This window comes from Trifolium pratense, linkage group LG7 (genome assembly GCF_020283565.1).
Source record: "Trifolium pratense cultivar HEN17-A07 linkage group LG7, ARS_RC_1.1, whole genome shotgun sequence".
Taxonomy (NCBI): Eukaryota; Viridiplantae; Streptophyta; class Magnoliopsida; order Fabales; family Fabaceae; genus Trifolium; species Trifolium pratense.
The window spans coordinates 41,294,426-41,308,975 of record NC_060065.1 but is presented as its reverse complement, the minus strand read 5'-3'; the positions used below and the strand labels follow the sequence as shown (position 1 = coordinate 41,308,975).

General features: G+C 33.0%; 1 protein-coding gene across 2 annotated transcripts; it reads right to left on the bottom strand.

Moving 5' to 3' along the window:
- Nucleotides 1-60: 60 nt before the first annotated feature.
- Nucleotides 61-11,843, bottom strand: LOC123894917 (probable leucine-rich repeat receptor-like serine/threonine-protein kinase At3g14840). Of its 2 annotated transcripts, none has more exons than XM_045945047.1 (25): nt 11,608-11,843; nt 11,227-11,419; nt 10,787-10,858; nt 10,582-10,653; nt 10,313-10,384; nt 10,162-10,233; nt 9,963-10,034; nt 9,796-9,867; nt 9,681-9,698; nt 7,496-7,549; nt 7,325-7,399; nt 7,149-7,220; nt 6,876-6,947; nt 6,212-6,271; nt 5,327-5,389; nt 5,207-5,242; nt 5,048-5,082; nt 3,855-4,234; nt 3,356-3,554; nt 3,132-3,269; nt 2,734-2,852; nt 2,411-2,621; nt 2,055-2,292; nt 1,786-1,936; nt 61-843 (listed from the first exon to the last, which is right to left on the bottom strand). In XM_045945047.1, exons 1-25 carry the CDS (start codon nt 11,702-11,704, stop codon nt 448-450), a joined length of 3,039 nt encoding a protein of 1,012 aa, XP_045801003.1. In that variant the 5' UTR covers nt 11,705-11,843; the 3' UTR covers nt 61-447. The 2 variants fall into 2 exon arrangements, with proteins under 2 accessions (XP_045801003.1, XP_045801004.1); XM_045945048.1 differs by having other exon boundaries at nt 3,132-3,266.
- Between the last annotated feature and the right edge of the window lie 2,707 nt (nt 11,844-14,550).

Sequence of the window (14,550 nt, the reverse complement as noted above, 5' to 3'; positions counted from 1 at the left end):
ATTGATGATAGGTATACATTAGAGAGTAAACTGTTAAAGACTATATGCATGAATATAAAATTACATGTAAAAGTATTCTCTTTGTGACATTAAGGTAAGAACCATAATCTCTTATAGCAACAATACAAAACTTCTATCCTATATTTGCATCAGAACCGCTGTCTTTCTGTACATCTTAGGCACCAATATAACGAAGTGCTGTTTAGATAACAATCGAACAGACAGCCCCGAGAACTGCTGCATGTGCTTTTCAATAATAAATAGTTTTCTTTTTTTTGAAGAAGCTAATAAATAGTTTTCTTAGTTCTAATCCTGTGAGCCTTGCTAAGTATATGTATTAGGAGTTTGAACTTTCACATGTGATGGAATTGTTTATCAGTATTTGTATTTTGACTTCATAATACTTGGCACATGACACTAAATGCAATTATTTATCGATAAAGACTATTAATTTCTTTCTTCCCGATAGGAAGAATCATTGCGGATAGGATGAAGGTCAGTTGATGAAGATGAAGCAGTCCATGGCCCGTCAATTGATAAACTTTGACTTTGTGTTTGTGACTTAGTTATCGTAGTTTCGTCAATCTGATGGTAATGCTGCCTCATTACTTCCAACTTCTTTTCATCCATTACTTCACTTGAACCTGAAACAAGTTCTGGAACCACAGTCCTTCCTTCAAGCATACTTACAACTGACGACATGGAAGGCCTAAGGGTTGAAGTTACATTGGTGCATAGGAGACCCACATTGATCATCACCATAGCTTCTTTTTTGTTGAAATCTGAACCTAATCTTCTATCAACTAGCTCCATTAGGTCACCTCTCTCTTTCAACAAATGTGCCTGTTGAAAGAAAAAACAATGAATAGTTTGCTTTTAAACCCAAGTCATTTACTATAAAGAAAGACCAACTTGATGTTTGTGACATTCAATTTCTAAAAATCTTCAAAGTATGAAGCTACTCATATTTCTTTTTAATAAGTAAAGACCAACATGATTTCACTTAGATGCTTCATGATATTAAGATTTTAGAAATCGATAGTAACTATAAAATAATGTCTTGTACAACTACTCTTCTAGAGATATTAAAAAGTACATCCTTTTTTGAAATGTAATACTCCTATTCATGGTAGTTAAAATCGGGATTAAAATCGCAAAATCGTACGATTTTACAATTCAGAACAGCAACAAAAATTACGCTCATGCCCAGAATCGTAGATTTGCAAAATCGTTCATAATCGTACCTTTTAATCGTGAAATCGTGTAATCTAACGATTTCTAACGATTCTGCAATACTGGACGCAGCCATGGAGGTCGCGACGGCGTGCTAGGGTTGTTGATTTATTCCTACAATTGCGGGTCAAGAAGACCCGTTTTAATGGTCCGGGTTAGAAGACAACCCGTTTCAGGAGTCCTATTAGGATTTTATATTGGACTTAACTCATCCTTACAAAACTGGATTATAAGGTGAGGAGGGGTGTCTCTCTTTATAAAAAATTTCAGGCCCATATCATTTTTCAATGCGGGACTTGGGTTTTTCCAATAACAGAATTTTTTTCATATATTTTCAAAATTAGCATTCTTTTCTTAATTGTATGTATATACTATTGCTAAGTTTTTGTCTGGACAAGGAAAACGATAAATGATTTTATTCTCTTTTAGAATGGAATAATTAGATGCAAAATGAAGAACAATATATGTATGACACAAAACGAAGTGTAACTAGATAGTACAATAGATAATCAAATTTACATGACCAATTGAGAACATAAGAAGGTTAATTACCCAATCAAGAATATAGAATGCTTCCTCCTTTGCCCGATGCATGGTGTTGCTCCTTCCACTAACGATCTCCAAGGCAACAATTCCAAAACTATAAACATCTGCTTTGTCCGTCAAATAACCATGCATTGCATATTCAGGAGCCATATATCCACTGCATAATTAGAACATATCATTGGAATGACTTGATAAAAGTATACAACATTGAATTTGATAATTTTTTGCAGTATTTTTTAATTAACTTGGAGAAGTCGAGAATTATAGTTACTCACTAGGTCCCAGCAATTTTGGTACTAATGTGAGTATTATCCTCCTCATCCAGCTTGGCCAAACCAAAATCAGATATCTTTGGGTTGAGATCCGTAGCAAGCAATACATTAGTGGCCTTGATGTCCCTGTGAACAACCTTCAGTCTTGATTCTTCATGGAGGTATGCCAAACCTTTAGCAATGCCAACACAAATTTTCTGCCTCGTAGACCAATCTAATTTAATTTGGTGTTCCTCTGGACCTTTATTTATGAATGTAATAAGAATCATACAATGATACTACATAGTCATGTACTATGTTAGAAAATGTGAAATATCAAATAAATAGCAAACCGAAGTTGACCAAACAGGAAAAATTACCGAATAAAGCACGAGCTAGACTATTGTTTTCCAAGTATTCATATATCAGCAACAACTGATCTCCCTCCATACAGCAACCGTAGAGTTTAACAAGATAAGGGTGTTGCAAAGCAGAAATCATGCCTATCTCATTTAAAAACTCACGATTCCCTTGCTTTGATTTAGAAGAAAGTTGCTTGACTGCTATCAATGTCCCATTGGGTAAACATCCCTGCATTTTGAGGAATGATATGCTGTTAGAAGTTGAAAAGGAATTTTATGAAAAATACATGTAGATTATATAAAACTATGACACTCAAGTGGATTTGTTATATGCATAATACCTTGTACACAGGACCAAATCCTCCTTCTCCAATCTTATTGGAAATATCAAAGTAATTTGTCGCTGCTTTGATTTGTCTTAAGGAAAATAAACCGGTCTGTAGGTCTAAACTATTTAGCTCTGTAAATTGAAGTAAAAGAAAGATTAAAGATCTGTTATACTAATAAAATTGCACATGGATACTCTGCATCGACAATTCATTTCTTGTAAACTTGCAACATCCTTTTTAACAAGATAAAACTAGTCTCAGGTTCCATAACATGATGTACTAATAAAAGTGTACATACTCAAACTTACTGGGTTACACATGTGCAAAGTTTCTTTTTAATCTTTGAATATTTCACGTGTTGGCAAAAAGTTTGATAATAGTGGCAACAAAAGAAATTAATTTGTAATCACCTCTTGCTAATGAGTTTTTCTTTCCAAAACATCCTTTCCACCAAAGTATACCAAATACTAGAATGATAATAATAACTGTTGCTGCAACCACAATTCCAACAACAGCTCCTGCAGATATGCTTCCAGGTGGAGAGTCTGCTGGATTATTATACAACACATTTAAAATATTAGATCATAGAAGAGATCATAGCATAAGATTTGGAAGGGTACAAAGTATAACCCACCAGACTCCACAGATATTGCTGATATAAGAGGACCATATACTGATCTATTTGGGAGAGATTGCGTCCCTTTTCCAGCCCAATACAGGCGGATCTCCAAGGTATTACTAGTAACATCAACATCTTTGAACAGTTTTATGACTTTCTTACCAACTCCTCCTGCTTCTTCTGCAATATTAAAATCCTTTTGCACCAAATTTCCCTGCAACATTTCAATCACAACCTTAATACTTTGTGATGATTACAGCCTACAAGTATATTATGCATCGGTTTGTTGTAAAAATATTGTCGAATTTGATTTTATAAATAATGCTAAACAAGTGAACAACTGCTTACCATAAAAAGATTCAGTTGTTAGTGAGATATTCTATGTATTTTAATTCGGAAAAATAGTTTGACGATTTCCCTATGAACCTAGTGATCACCTGACTAATAGCCTTAATTTCTTTTTTATGAAACACCAAGTGACTACTGAAATAAAATTGTTAAACCATGCATTTACCTGAATGTAGATATCAAATACGCGCCTTCCGAGACTACCATACGTTTGATCATCTCTGAACATTATTTCAGCAAAATGTAGTTTCACTGTGTAGCTTCCATTTGCCAGGCAAAACCCATAATAAGTCAAAGAAATAGGAGAACCACGTGCATTCGTGTACAATTCAGAATCTGCCATAGTAAGTGTAGTGATATTTTGCGGGGGATAAGTTTCTCCAAGTTGATCACCATCAATGAATATACCGGTGGTGCTAAATGCCCAAGTTCCTGTTGGACTGACATGGAATTTAGCTGCTCCAGATGATTCGGAATCATAGTCATAAGTTGTTTTGTTGACTGTTGCTTGCTTTCCACCACAATTTATATAAAGGGAGTACAAGGCTGGGTAGAGAAGATCATGTGAGCAACTTTGGAAATATTAAGGATACTAAGAAAATCAAATAATGAAAAATTTATTCGTTGAAATTTTATTTTTCCATTCAAAATGCCTCTCTTTCTAACTATCATGTTTCTATTATGGGGGATTATATAACACTCTAGCTAGTAAAACAAAATACACAATTTATTGCTGCGGATATTTTTCAAACATATAGCCTGATTGTAGTTTGCCCAAAGTATATTTAGGCAACAAGACAACTAGCTATTTGTCGTTTCGATCCAACAAATTCCTAGTTGTGCTGAAAAATCTACAATATCATGATTGAACTATTGTAAATTAAATTTAGGGAACCAAGAAACTTAAAGAAAACATTTTGAATTCCATCTATACCTCTAATATGAAACATTTTCTCGGAATCAAGATCTTTTCTTCTTTGAAGAAGCTAAAATTAGCATACCCAAATTGGCACCAGAGAGAATCGAACCTGAGACCTTAAGAAGGAGCACACTCCCAGGTCCCAAGCCAATACCACCAAACCAACCCGAGTGGGTTAATAAAAAAAAAAAATTATGATAAAAAAAAAGAAGAAAAAGTGATCTAACATCTGTGAACCCATTGAGTGGATTAATATTGTTAACCTAGATAATCATTGCTCTTCTATACATTCTTAAGATATTATAACATGCTTTTGGTAATAAGCATGGTTGTCTTTGGTACCCTCTGCTCTTGTACTTCTATGTTTTTTTTATCAAAAAAATGTAAGAACAAAGTGAGATCTTAGCTGTCTATAGGAAAGTCACCGTGAAGAAACTTACGTTTGGGACATTCTCTCAAACACGAATTTGTTCCTCTGGAAGGAATAGAATATGTTAGCATGATTTGTATAAGAAGATTCATACATAATAAAAGGGAAATGGAATGGCTATATATATATATATATATACATGTTTTAGTATTTATAAGACTAAACTTACATGTTATTGTGTGCCAATGTCGGAGAAAACAAGTTCCTACATGACATAAGTAAACAGGTACTGTCTCAGAAAAGTTGTTAAGTTTGCAAAAAATATGTACACAAATGCAAGGATTCTTACACTTTATCACTTTGACATATCTGATTCCCTTGGCTGTTGCTTAAGTTATTGTATGAAATATCTCTATATACAAGTCATAAAATTTGATTCAGAATATGACAATCAGAAACTTAAGTTATTGTATGAAATATTTGGTGACAACAAAGAAACATAAGAATATTAATATCTTAAGTAAACCATTGCATGATTATGCTCCAACAGCATAAAAGATTCAAAACAAGAAATAAGCTCACCCTTAACTAAACCTTCAATTGGAAGGAAGTAAAAACTGATCCCTTAATAAATCACAATAGAATGCAAATGGATTAAGAAGAGTGTTTTTTTATCTACTAGTTGACACTTAGAATGGAATTTTGGAGATATAATATTAAGTAAACCAAAGACATGAAACATAAGTTATACACAATCAGCCTAAACATTGGTTCAGAGCAACATAACCCTGCTGTCCCAGCAGCTTTAGGAGAGTGGAGTGATTAAGGGTGTTTTGAACTTGAAGCTAAGGGACACTAAACTCATGATTATGGAACTAGCACTAGAGTTCATCAGGAGAAAAATAACAAAGGACTAAACTGTAGTACTTATGAGAAAAGCTTTAATGCATTAGATATTATTTTCATATTATTTAGAAGCTTTAAATTTGTGATAAATAGTTAATCATTTCGGTAGTTGGTGCTTGGTGGTCATACACTTAAAGCAAGCAGAAACAAAAAACTATACGGATAAGCAGGGGAAAAGGCAGAGAAGCAATCAAAAAGAAAAGGCAAAGTCAACTTAGAAAGGTAGTAAAAAAGAAAGGGATGATATGTTTACAGTAATATTGCAGCATAAATTAAGTATGTTTTCAATCCAAGGAATCCTACAAGTAGTAATAGAAAAATAACTTACACGTCGATGTTCTTTTTCCAATTAGGTAACGATCCAGTGAGAAGGTTTCCAGTTAAAAATCTACACAAAAGAATATCAAGATATTAATATGCAAAGCTTAATATATACTGAAGTGAACATTGAGGGACCCTTCTATACAGAAAAGTGTTTTAATTCTTAGATACCCGACTAAGACAATGGAAAAACAAAAAATCCTAAACTTGTCACTTAGACACTCATTATCACACTTAGATTTTATCTTAGATTTTTTCCTTTTCAGATGGAAAGGGCATGTGATCCTTTTGACAGACAAATGTTGCTTCAAAAAGGTGCAAATACATTTGCCTGAACGTTTGAAACGAAATCCAATGACAGATGTTTGTTTAGTCTTTATACACAAAATATACCTAGCAGAAATATTCCTAGCACCTAAAGTATTGCAACCATATGATTAATTAAATTTAAACATGAGTCATCCTTTACTATAACATTGGAAACTTGGTCTAGACTAATTGAGCTCCTTTAGGTCGAGTTTAATCCTCATGAATCTAAGTAGGATAATTTAGATACCTTAGTTCAGTCTGAAAGTTGAAACTAGAGTTGTTGGTGTAAAGTAGCCAACAGATATACTATTAAAAATATACGCCAAAAAAATTGCACTAAGAAACTACAATGAATTTCATACATGAATTTCACACCGTTCGTCTCAGCATAGGTACTCGGAATTGCTCCACTTATGTTGTTAAAGCTGAGGTCTCTGAAAGCGATATCATATTAAGAATGAGAAAAAAAGCTACAAAGAAAAATTGTCATGATAGGCTGGAGAGCAAAATAAATGTTATATCTACCAAAGCACTAGTTACGAAACACAAATATACCGAAGTATAGAATAAGCTAAACTTAACAAAAGAAACTTAAAATGTTAGAGTCAAACAAAATGTAGCAAGTAAGCAATTACAAGTGTTTTAATGTTGATATAGTCCCAAGATAATCATGCAGTGTCCCATTGATTTTGCAGTTCCTCAGAATCCTGTGAAACAATAAGATAGACAACAACATATTATATTATTATGAGTGCCTCTCTTTCTGGTTTTTTATTTTCTATTTCTGAAAGAAGCAGAGGAATCAACTCACAGATTTTTTAACAATGGCATGTTATTAAATTGTGGCAAAGGTGCATATGCAAATCCATTCAAATCACTAATTCTCCTGAACATCACATTTAAATCGAATATAAGTAAACATACTAAAATAAAAGTTAAATTTCAATCATTGCTTTATCAGTATATAAAATACCGCACATACACGTCAGTTAAGTTTCTCAAAAGTGAAATTTTAGAAGGAATTGGCCCACTTAATTGATGTAGGAGGATTTCTTCAGTATTTTATTATTTTAGTTAGATTTAGTTTTATTATATTTTAGGTAGATTTCTTATTTTTATATTTCACCTAGATTAGTTATTTTTATATTTTAGGTAGATTTGTTATTTTTATTTAGCTAGGTTTGTTATTTTTATTTTTACAATCTTTTAGAAGATTTGTTATTTTTATTTTTCACTACTATTTAAGGTAAACTATTGTAGCCTTGAAGGCAACTTTTTCATTCAATAAAATTATAGAGAATTTTCTCAAATTTGGTGGACTCCAAATTACTCTTTCGGTGGACTCCGAAACCCTATTTTGACAAGTTTGTGTTTGCGGCTTGTCTTTATCCATTAAGTTTAGCGTTTTGCTAACCTAGCGCTTCCGTACTGCGTCAGTTGGTATCAGAGCAGGTTTCTCCTGTTCTTTTCTAACGTGATCAGATGGGAGATCAACCGGTGACGAAAACAGAGTTTGATGGTGCCATAGCGGGTTTAACCGGGGCCATCACCGCTCTGACAACACAGATGACGACGTTATCCAACAACGTTAACAACAACAGAATCAATCCGAATAGGGGAGGAGAACGAATTCCGGTTATTAGGGTTCGTAATAACAACCAAACTATTGTTACCTACATAAAATCAGAACATACGCGTGGTGAATCTGATTTGGAATACTATGAGCGTAGATACTACAAAAGGTTGAAGGATGATTACTACACGTTTAAAATCTCTGATTCGACATATCGTTGTCCGTTTTGTTGCAACAAAGATTACTCCTTGTCCGACCTTTTGAGACATGCTTACAGAATGTCAGGTAACTTGCGTAAGACGATTAAAGATATTGCTAAACATTCTGTTTTGATAACGTATATTAATTGGTATGTTAAGGTTAAATTCGATGAAGCATGGAGCCTCATCAATAATTCCAACAACAACAATCATGCCAACAATTTTCAACTACGTCACATAGCTAATGAAACCCTAGATGATAACCAACCATCTCATCCCGAGAAACTTGACGATTCTGCTGATAAATCCAAACCGAAAGAAACTGAAGTAGTTGTTGAACTAGATGTTTCAGTTGAAGGTGAAGAATCCAAAGATGAAAAAAAAGAGGCCGATGAAGTCGAGCAAGTTCACGATGTTATTAGAGATTCCCAACACGATGAAGTCGTGGATTTTGAAATCGATAACACCAAATCAGCTATGGTTTCAAACGTCATCAATCCCAATGTGCAATCTGCTCCTTTAATCTGTGTCCAAACAGAGGCGACGCCAGTCACAGATTGCATAGTACCAGCGTCTAAATATCACAATGAATCAATGGTTGCGTTTGAAAGGATCATGGATGCAGCAACCGAGACTCAAATAAGTGAGAATGAGCCACTTGAAGTTGATACTTGGAGTTCTCAAACTTCCCTCATTCAGCACCATTATTATTACCTAATTAGTGAACTTGATGTTAGTGACACTAACTCATACATGTTAACTAAGGTGGGTCAAACATCCTTCTGTGATAAATTTCCAACTTTGTATGCCATCTTTGAGGAATGGGACCCCGGTGGTAATTTGGATGTGTTGGCACAAGACGGGTCCTCTCACTTCACTCAATGGGATCCAGGAGGGTGGTCTCTTGTTCATTGGAGGAATCAACTTGCAAGGGAAGCTCCTTATCAAGATGAGAACTCGGGGTCGAGTTCTTTTGAGGTAGAGGAGACTGATGTAGGAGGATTTCTTCAGTATTTTATTATTTTAGTTAGATTTAGTTTTATTATATTTTAGGTAGATTTCTTATTTTTATATTTCACCTAGATTAGTTATTTTTATATTTTAGGTAGATTTGTTATTTTTATTTAGCTAGGTTTGTTATTTTTATTTTTACAATCTTTTAGAAGATTTGTTATTTTTATTTTTCACTACTATTTAAGGTAAACTATTGTAGCCTTGAAGGCAACTTTTTCATTCAATAAAATTATAGAGAATTTTCTCAAATTTGGTGGACTCCAAATTACTCTTTCGGTGGACTCCGAAACCCTATTTTGACAAGTTTGTGTTTGCGGCTTGTCTTTATCCATTAAGTTTAGCGTTTTGCTAACCTAGCGCTTCCGTACTGCGTCATTAATCCACTCCCTTGAATGGATCTGTCAAAAGTAAAGTAACCATTGGTAATTGTTTTTATTGGTCAAGCAATATAAAAACAATTAAATTTGAGGAAAAATAATAAAGAAGAGTTCATACAGCGAATTGATATTTGTCCAGTTCTGAATAAAATCAGGTATCTTTCCAGGGAAGTGGTTGTCAGAAATTTGGCTGCATTGAGAGAGGCAATGAAAATTTGAAACGTCATAAAAATTATTTTTTAATTTAGTTGTCACTAAACATCACCATAAAAATTTGAAGCTTACAAATCTAGCAATGTAGTGAGCTTGGCCAATGTTGCAGGTAGTTCTCCAGTAAAATTGTTAGAGGAAAATCGCCTATATTTAATTGAAAAAAGAAAAGTAAATTATGATTCTAAGCCATAGAAATCAAACTGGACATTAAACATTGGGCTTTCATATATTGACGGAGAACAACAATTATGGGAAAATATAAAGTACTTACAGTGTTCGAATCTGGGTCAAATTCCCAAGCTCGCCAGGAATATTATCAGACAATTGATTGGCCGTTAAGTCCCTATCCATTTTAAGTTAAAGTTAAGTTCTAATAAAACTCTTTTTTTTTCTTTCGCTAAGGTGGATAATGAGAAACTCACAACTGTATCAGAGTAGATATATTTGCAATCTCCACTGGTATTGAACCTGTTAATCGATTTGAGGGGAGAGTACTACGATGATAAAGAAAAATGTTATCGTTAGCTTATTGTTGCATGTAATTACTACAAGTCTACCAGAAACTGAATGCAAAGCCTTATAAAGAATGCAAAATAAGATTGATATGTCAAGATCATATAATATAATATAAAAAAATAAAAAATAATCAAGGACTACAAACCAGATAAGAAAAATAAGAGACAAATCATACATGTTAAGAAGATTTGCCATGGATCCCCATTCTTTAGGAATTGTACCGTTCAAGTAATTGCGAGAAAGGTCACTGTAATAGGAGGAGATAGTGAGAGAAAGAGTTGTCATGCAAAATAATATACAGATTAATGTGATCGATAAAATAAAACAAGTCCAGTTATATTGTTGATTTAGATTTGAGGAAAAGTTTGAGAATTACATACATAATTTGAAGGTAATGCAACCTGCTCAGTTCTGGTGGGAGAGTGCCGGGGAGATTTTGCCCTTTCAAAGTTCTGTATGTGCATTTTACAACCAAAAAGTTGAACATAAACAAGAAGCAAAATAAAGTAATTAAGATAAGCAATTCCAACAAGGTCTTCAACTGCAGAGAATTTTTACTATTTTTCAAACGTAACTTTAGGAAAAATACATGTCTTCGACAAATGATAGCAAATTTATAGGTGTATAACTATAAGTATACCAGTTAAGTTAATTACATGGTATTAACTGATCTAACTCATGTATAAACACATATACTGTATCAATTCATTCCTCATCAATGTAAATACTTGAGTACTACGGTACTACCTTAATGAAAAAAAAATCGGATTAATTAGAAGTGCTGATAGCAATGGGCAAGTTCTACTGAAAATAGACTTACATTGAAACAACATGACAGAAGTTGTCACCAGCAACACTGCAGTTGCAGGTGACATTGTTCTCTACAATACTCAATCTGGGAGTGAGAGGCGTAGGCTTAGGTGTAGCCCAGTTAGGTTTGTTGCTGCATGGATCTATGTCGAAGTTCCAATCCTTCTTACCAAGTGATTCAGCTATAGCTTCAAGAGCTTTCTCTAAATATACAATTGAGAACTATTTGTTAAGTACTGAAAAATCATCTAAACTACAATCACGTCTCATCATATATATATACAAAATTTCAATATAAGCAAAAACAATACAAGATATTTAAACTAACATGAATCCTTAGAAAAAAGAAACTTAAAAAGGAAAAAACAGATCAAAGAAATACATATCATACTTTCGTCGGGGTGAATAGTAGTAGCTCCAAAAGCCAATAGAGATATGAACCAAATGACAATTAGTGAAAGGAAGAGAAATTGGGAAGAAGTGTTCATCTTAATGTTAGCAAGGAAAAGAGAAGCTCAGATATGTCAATAATTTAGAGATAGAGAGTCAGAACATACATATCTTGTATTTGGAATTTAACAGGCAAGGAAAGTTCTTTTCTTTTTAGGGTCATAAGGCAAGGAAAGTTCTTAATGCATATAGACACAATTATCAGAATAAATCATCAATTTAGTCTCGAAAATTGTAGGATGTAGTCAAAATTATTAATACGCTAAAATACAAAAACCGTCAATCATATAGTAATTTTAAAATGGTTAATCTTATCCGTAAAACGTTTAATCTTTTTCTAAATGGAAAGTTCTTAATGCATATAGACACAATTATCAGAATAAATCATCAATTTAGTCTCGAAAATTGTAGGATGTAGTCAAAATTATTAATACGCTAAAATACAAAAACCGTCAATCATATAGTAATTTTAAAATGGTTAATCTTATCCCTAAAACGTTTAATCTTTTTCTAAATGGAAAGTTCTTAATGCATATAGACACAATTATCAGAATAAATCATCAATTTAGCCTCGAAAATTGTAGGATGTAGTCAAAATTATTAATACGCTAAAATACAAAAACCGTCAATCATACAATCATTTTAAAACGGTTAACCTAATCCATAAAACGTTTAATCTTTTTCTAAATTTCATCAAATTTTTAGAAATTAAAATAAGACTACAAAACAATTTATAAGAATTACATTAACATCCAATGAGAGAGCGTATCTTTTCAATGCATACTATCAGTTTTAAAATAATCATACAAAAGTAGAGTGACGTGACAAAGTAACGTATCCACATTGAATGTCACGGTAAAATCGAAACTCATTTGTCTCGTGAGCTTAGCACAGTTGGTAGGACATTGCATTATATATGCATGGGGTCGGGGTTCGAACCCCGACTATCCCACTTATCCACCTTAAGGGCGGAATTTCTAGCCATTAGACTACTTGACCAAAAAAAAAAACCGATACTCATTTACCAATTCCCAATTATAAAGTAAATTGACTAATCACCCATAGACCAATTATAAAGTAGATTAATTAGGTCAATGATGCTTAATTCCAATTAATGCTTTATAGACTAGTACTATATGCATGCATGTACTATAGATGTATGACCCCTCCTCAGTCAGGAATTACAACAAACACGTGAACGGCATCAGCAATTATTTTGTCAAAAAAGGAAAGCGTGTCTGAATTGATGTGTAAGATTGATTGTACAATCATTTTTTCTTTACATTGTTTGGATTGATATTTATTAGTACTATTACTACCTTTAATCATTAATCGTAAAAGTAAGTAATCTTTCTTAAATCCTTAAAAAAAAAAAGTAATCTTTCTTAAATTTACCGTGAAAATTATTTTCCGTACCAAGCTCTGTTCTTGGCTGCAACCGACACAAACTAAAAGCCGCCATCTGCCAGGACTCCACCACCTCCAGGCTCCGCCATTCACCACCGTAATCTTCTGCCGCACGCGCGTTTTTTCCATTTCTGAATGTACGTATCTTCACATTTTCCCTCTCTTTCTTTTTTAAGGATGTACTCCGTTGTACATGTTTTCACATTTATTAATTAATGGGTAAATAGATTTTTACCGTGGGAAGTAGGCGAGTTTTAGTTTATTTCTGGAAAAAAAAGTTTGGATTACTCTTGTAATGCGAAGATTCTCTGGTATACACTCTTATAAAAAATATTGACCTAAGTTTCCGTCATTTTCAGTGTCGGCCCTACCACTTATGCAACATATGCGACAGCAACGGCATAGGGCCTCTAAATTTCGATAAAATTTTAGGCCGCAAAATTTAGAGACCTTACATTATTAATAGTTATATATTGTCAATTTTTATTAAATATTGCATTTGCATTAATAGACTAGTGGTAAGTTGTGATTTTTGTGTGTGTATGGTCTGTGGTTTAAATCCTAGCAATTTCATTTTTTTTTTGCATAATTTTAGTTCTATTTATTTCAAACTAAATTAAAATTGGCCTTGATTATAATAAATATCTTTTTATGTTTTTTACAATGATAATTATTGTGTCTTTAATGTTATTTATAATTTGAATAGAGCATGAATTTCAATTTTTTTGTGGAAAACATTATTTTTTTAAAAATTGTATTTTTTTATTAAGGGCCCATTTTAATATTTAAGTTGGGCCTCCAAATACTCGGGACTGGCCCTGGTCATTTTACCCCTGTAATGTTAGCGAGTTTTGATTTACCCCTGACTGACTATGTCATGTCATCATTTTTTGTTGAATCTTAGGTCAACATTTTCCATGAGGGGATAAACCAGATAATCTTCACATTACAGGGTTAATCCAAAAAAAAAATTGCAAAGGATAAACTAAAATTCGTCGACTTTGCAGGGGATTAAAACATATTTACTCTTAATTAATTGATTTAAAATGTATGTAAGTTTCTATTGAAACTCGTGTATTTTATATAACTTTTTGATAAATAACTATTTTTTTAAAATAAAAAAATCATTACATTTAGTTTTTTTTTTGTCAATTAGTCTAGTGATTAGAAATTTCACTCTTAAGATGGATAAGTAGGATGATCGGAGTTGGAACTTTGGACTCTTGCATATATAATGCAATGCCCCTACCTACTGAGTTAAGCTAACGCCTACTGAGTTAAGCTAACGATGCACTACATTTAGTTGTTAACCACCTGCTTTTTTTCATTTGACAAAAAAATAAACCACCTTGCTTAAGAGGTTAGGATGGTAAATTTATTATACATTTAATTATTTTAATTTTATTTCAATTTCAAATACTAGGATGGGTGCCCTCCTGGGAAGTCCTTGTGTTGCACCTCTTTTTAATAAAAAAAA

What these genes read in the sequence shown, in the direction of transcription:
- LOC123894917 (XM_045945047.1), bottom strand. Translation starts at nt 11,704, where the DNA reads ATGAACACTTCTTCCCAATTTCTCTTCCTTTCACTAATTGTCATTTGG. An exon ending in TTGACCCAGATTCGAACACT is followed by an intron (nt 10,035 to 10,161) that starts GTAAGTACTTTA and finishes AATTAAATATAG; the next exon opens with GCGATTTTCCTCTAACAATT. An exon ending in TTTGAGAGAATGTCCCAAAC is followed by an intron (nt 4,235 to 5,047) that starts GTAAGTTTCTTC and finishes TTCTCTACCCAG; the next exon opens with CCTTGTACTCCCTTTATATA.